This window comes from Solanum stenotomum, chromosome 4 (genome assembly GCF_019186545.1).
Source record: "Solanum stenotomum isolate F172 chromosome 4, ASM1918654v1, whole genome shotgun sequence".
NCBI classification, from domain to species: Eukaryota; Viridiplantae; Streptophyta; class Magnoliopsida; order Solanales; family Solanaceae; genus Solanum; species Solanum stenotomum.
The window spans coordinates 56100500-56106388 of NC_064285.1; the positions used below are offsets into that span (position 1 = coordinate 56100500).

General features: G+C 29.3%; 1 protein-coding gene across 1 annotated transcript; it reads right to left on the bottom strand.

Annotated features, from left to right (window-relative positions):
• Positions 1 to 291: 291 nt before the first annotated feature.
• LOC125861781 (polygalacturonase-like) lies at positions 292 to 2160 on the bottom strand. The gene is made up of 4 exons (XM_049541647.1): positions 1672 to 2160; positions 1083 to 1372; positions 758 to 986; positions 292 to 664 (listed from the first exon to the last, which is right to left on the bottom strand). The coding sequence occupies exons 1-4, from the start codon at positions 2107 to 2109 to the stop codon at positions 446 to 448; spliced, it is 1176 nt and encodes a 391-aa protein (XP_049397604.1). The 5' UTR covers positions 2110 to 2160; the 3' UTR covers positions 292 to 445.
• Positions 2161 to 5889: the final 3729 nt, after the last annotated feature.

Consider the following 5889-nt stretch of genomic DNA (forward strand, 5'->3'; position numbering starts at 1 on the left):
CTGGGAAACATTTCATATTGTTGAAATAGTTTTTTAAATCAGTGTCCAACACAACTCAAGTATTAATTTTCTGCACTAATATTTAAATATCACCCTAGTAATATTTATCTAATTTTTAGTATTACTATTTTACTAAATAATAAGTTATATTATTATTGTGTTATTTTCATTGTTCCCCAAACAAATGATTTCTACAAAATTTCAACGTCTATTTAAAAAATGTTAAAATTGAAGAAGTTAATTATGTATTATACTACTATATATATATATCTCTTTTTAATCCTTGATTTGCACCCACAAGATTTTTCCACCAAACACAACTTCTAATTAAAAATAATTGCACTTGTGAACTTACATTTTGTATTAATATAAATATAATATGGTGATCTAGCTTGCTTATAACCAAATATCAAACCATTGGTTTAATGAATATTTTTTAATTAACCTACAAGCAACTATTTGGTTTTTCAAAACCAGAAGCTCTTCCTCCAGCATTAGCACAAGAAGCTTCAGCTGGTTGATTTTTATAGCTAAGATTTACATCTTCTAGTGATATCCCACTGCATGGATATTTCTTGCTACAATCAAATTTCACTGCAACTTCCGTCGCTGATGTTCCACGTATGTCTCGATACTTTATGTCACTGATTTTTACACCCGAGCCCTAAATATATTTTACGAAAACAAAAAACAATATACGTAAGAAATCGTCTATATATAGTTGTTAGAACAAACAATATATTAATTAATCACTTACTTGATGAGGACAATTTTCATTGTTAGGACAGTAATTTTGATCAATAATGATAGGGTTTTGAACGTTCGTCATAACAATATGTTGGAAAAGAATATCTTTGACGAATCCATTGCTTGTTCTTGCCCATGTTTTTACTCTCAATCCATTTTGTGTTCCTGTGAACGTTACGGTTTTAACCGTAACGTTTTGTACTCCAGGTTCTTGTACTGCCCAGCCTAAACTCCCAATGCTGCACCATGATGGTACGTAATTATTAGGTGAAGAAAATAAACAAGTACCAAATATCGTTCATATAAATTGAGACAGACAAAGTTATGATTGAAACCTTATTCCATGACCGGGTCCACATGCTATGTTTTCGATCCATAAGTTAGAGGTGCCAGGGCCAATTGAGATACAATCATCTCCAGTACCAATACGTGAGTTCATTATCGTAACTCTAGATGAATATTGGACGTGAATACCATCAGTGTTTGGACTGTTTCCTGGAGCGGATACCTTTACTCTTTGTAGCTTCACATTATCACAATTATCTACCAAAATGTGGAACATTTGGCTGTTTTGTGATGTTAATCCAATGATATTTATGTTGCTTGAGTTGGAAAATGTAAGTCCCTGACAAATGCATATTGTTATATTATTTTTTCGCGAATAAAATACACTACTTCCTCCGTCTCATTTTATGTGAGGTAGTTTGACTCGACACGGAGTTTAAGAAAGAAAGGAAGACTTTTAAAACTTGTGGTCCAAAATGAATGATATAAATTTGTGTGGCTGTAAATCATTTCATTAAGGGTAAAATAGACATTTTATAGTTAAATTGCTACTTAATGTAGAAATGTGTCATTCTTTTTAGGACTGACTAAAAAGGAAATTAAGTCACATAAATTGGGACAGAGTTTGATGAAACGTACCATTGTTCCTTGAGGACAATTGTTGCTAGACGTTTTGCAAGCCCAAAGACTAGTAGCTTGTCCATCTAAGGTTCCTCCATAGATGGAAACTCCGTTAACTTGTTCAAATTTGATCCAATTTTCTTCGTTCCTATTGATATTATAATCCGATGGAGCTAGTATAGTGCCATCGATACGTAAGGTAATAGACTTACTCTTGCATTTTTGGCCTTGGAAATATGCATTTTTAAGCAAGTAACTTCCTTGTGGTACGTAAATGGTGGATGGGCTAGTAGATGCACATGCTGCATCCCATGCACTCATAAAGGCTTTCGATGAGTCGATTTTGCCATTCGATTTTGCTCCATAGTTTTTGATGTTATATATAGCAATGGAAGAGTTGAAGAGCAAGAAGAAGATTGTGAAAAAAAGTGGGAGATTTTTTACTAAGAACCTCATTTTCAGCTTGTTTGTTATTTATTCAATAAGTCACAAGGTTGATCAAATATTAATTGGAGGGAGTGGATGTGGAATTGAAGATGGATTTGAAAGGAATTTATAGACTTTGTGTTAGTGATCACCCTCCATTATCATGGGTTGGATTTGTTTTTTAAAAAAATACCCCATCCATTTTTTATGTGACACCTTTTGACTTGACACAATATTTAAGAAAATAAAGAAGATTTTTGAAATTTGTGATCTAAAATAATCTTTAGATATTTGGGTGACAGAGTATCATTTCATTAAAAATAAAAGAGGAATTTTAAAGCTAAATTATTTTTAATTATAATAAGGGTCTTTTTGAAATTGATTAAAAAGGAAATGACTTTATGTAAAATGGTAGAGTAGGAGAGAAACTATGTTGATCCTTTAAGACGTTGACGTGAGTTAGGTTTTGGGCAACTATAGTTCCTTTTTGGTCGTGTTGAGGAAGACTTTTAATCTAAAATCTTTAACATTATTAAGTCGATAGCCAATTGGATTTCTACATGTTTAACGGAAAAAAGTTAGTTACATGAAGACTTTCTGACACACAGAATATATATCATTAATTATTAGAGAAATACATAAATATGATCTAATCTAGGCTCTAATTTTTGGTTTAAATAAATAGACAATTAAATTTGTATAAAGTTAAATAAGTAGATACACGTGTTCTACATAACATAATATTTGTATATGATATAATACATTATTTTGAATGTATCTCATCACGTGAATTGTCAAGTAACACACATGTGTCTACTTATTCATAACTTTATACAAAATTTAAGTATTTTTTATGCACACTCAAAATTAACAAATTTAAATGTCCATTAAAATCAAGTTAAAATGCACATTCATGTATTATGTCTTAAGTAGTTGTTACATAATTTTAGAAAAGTTGAATGCATTTAAAATTTATGGTTTAATAGATGTCATATTATTTACTTTCTCTATTTCATATTTCTTTGACCTCAATACTAAAGATAATTGTTTTAATTTACTTGTCCAACTTATGAAATCAAAAGAATTTCATTATATTTTTTTTTTTTTGCCCTTAGTATTAAATACTATATAAAGTAGTATAAGTCAAATTTAGAGTTCCAAAACTATATTAATAAGGTTAGTTTGGTAAAATACACTTCTAACTAAAGCTTTCTTAAAGGACGTTTCAGATCAATATGAATCGCATAATATGAAGCAAAGGGAGTATATGACTATTATGGACTTTTAAAATTTATGATATTAAATATATCATAATATTTGTATGGTTATAAAAGAATTCTATTAAAGGTAATATTAAAAGTGTAGTGTTGATTCAATAAACTTATGTTATTCTTGTAGGAGTGAAGCAAAGAAGAAAATGTATGAACTAAATTGAAACACACTAAAAATGTATATATCTATCAATTAACTATCAGAAGTTCAACAAACCTTCAACTACATGAAATTCAACAATACATGTGGATATCTTTTTCAACAAGTATTTCTTGAAATCATACTCACATTTTCAATTATAAGAAGTCGTTTATCCACTTCCTGCATTAGGTATTAGAAGTTGGTATCTCCTATTGAGCCGGTTTGGATTGATTTTTGATTCTTAACTGTTGATTTATAAGTAAAAAATTATAAATTAAAACTTCTAACTTATTATTTTTTGCTTATTTTTATTATTTTGACTCAAAATCAGTGTTTAAAAGCGCTTTCTAAATTTACGCAACTTAAAAACACATTAAATAAATCAATTCAAACAGATTCGAAATACTTTAATTTTTAATTAAACCAAAAATTTCCACCTAGTTCGATAGGAACGATATAATTGTGATATGAATATTTTTTGTTAAAAAGAAACCTTATAATCTTTTATTGTTGTCCTCTTTCAGAAAGTAGTTAAACTTACTTCCGGACTGGTAATGTGTCAATATCATAATCTAACTTTCTATAATGAAGTCAATGCTATAGAATATAATATATTCCTAAGGAGAAAGGGAAATAATTTTCATACATTAAATAAGTTTCCTCCAAGTTAATAAAAGTAGTGAAATCACCACCAAACAAATTGTCTAAAATTCAACCTAAAGATAAAGGTTTTTTTTGTTTTTTTTTTATTATTATTATCTATGGAAATCAGGAAAAATTGCAATTTTTATTTTTTAATTGTGATTGATAGTAGAAATTATTAGAATGTTGATATTAAATTTGTGATATATACCAATTCGATCAACTTTGACAAAAAAAAAAAGTGTTGCACCTCATTTTAAACTGGTCAAAATACCTCAATTTATGGCTATGCTTCCTTTGATTTTAGTTCATAATCATCACCTAATTTTAGAAAATATTGGGAAATGTATTTGTATTGATGATATGTCCTTCTGTTACTCTCCAAAATTTGTGAGATTTTAGGTAAGAGTTTTTCTTTATTACGAGAGGAAGTGTTAGGCATTTTTCAAAATCTATCGTGAGATAATCCTTAAATAAAGTAATCCAATACACAACAACACAATAACCAATTCAGTCTAATTCTATAAGCGAAGTGTAGGAGAATAGAGTGTATGCAAACTTTATGAGTACCTACTATTCTCGGATTGAGTAACGAACATCAAAATAGCTCAAAGAAACATACAAAAATAAAGAGGACATTGAAAATAATTGAAAATGCATAACACATTATTCAAACAGGATCAATAAGAATAAGCAACATGTGATAACCGAATAACTGCAAATCACAAGGAGTAATAAAGTTGTAAGACAGAAAACTTAGAGAAAAATGCCACTACTACTAGTATAAACATGGGAATATGTACAATGCATCAACTTATCACCAAGCCACGCTAAAAACCACATGATATTGCGAACAAATTTTACTAACAACTTAAATTTGTTAGTATTTTACTAACAAATTACCAACATATTTTTAACTGAATTATATTTTAAAACTTAACAACGAAATTCGAACAGATTATCAATCAAAATATTAATAAGTATTTTAGTTGGTATATACAGCGGAAAAAATGGCACCAAATTTAGCAACTTTCTATCAATGGATTACCAACTGAAATATTACTAATGCACTCATTTTGTTAGTAATATTACCAACGAAGTATATATCGATTGGTAAATATGACAAAAAAATGTTTATATAATTTATTAACAGATTACCAACGAATTACTAACCAACCATTTACCAACGACAAGAGTTTGTTGCTAAATTTACCAACCAAATATAATTGTGTTGGTAAATTAGTAACGAAATGTAATTGTTGGTAAACTTGCCAACAAATATCCAATCAGTTGAAAATTTTGCCGACGAATAAAGATTATGGTTTGTAAATTACTAACATAATCAAAATAATTGGTAATATACCAACCGATCATTAATTCATTGGTAAAATTTACCAACATATTAATTTTTAGTTGATAATATTACATATGAATGTTGAGTTTGATATATAGTAAATGTCACGCCCCGAGCTACCCCCGGGACGCGAACACGGGACCTAGGACCACAAGTGATCCCAAGCTAACCCTGCTGGCATGATCATGAGCATACTAAAGATAATAAACTGATGCGGAAGCTAATTCATAAATAAATCTGAAAAGATGGGGAATACCCATATACTATAACTGAATATATCAAATCTGAGAGTTTAATACAAAAGAAATATCAAACTCAAAACACTAAGCTGAATCTAACTATGTCTGAATTAAGCCTCTAAACTGACTAGAAATGTTGGGACATGCCCCAACTAGATCTAG

Excerpts from the sequence above, each read along its gene's own strand:
- LOC125861781 (XM_049541647.1), bottom strand. The coding sequence starts at position 2,109 with ATGAGGTTCTTAGTAAAAAATCTCCCACTTTTTTTCACAATCTTCTTC. Across the intron at positions 1,373-1,671 it reads ATTGTCCTCAAGGAACAATG|GGACTTACATTTTCCAACTC; the intron begins GTACGTTTCATC and ends TGCATTTGTCAG. Across the intron at positions 987-1,082 it reads GGACCCGGTCATGGAATAAG|CATTGGGAGTTTAGGCTGGG; the intron begins GTTTCAATCATA and ends ATCATGGTGCAG.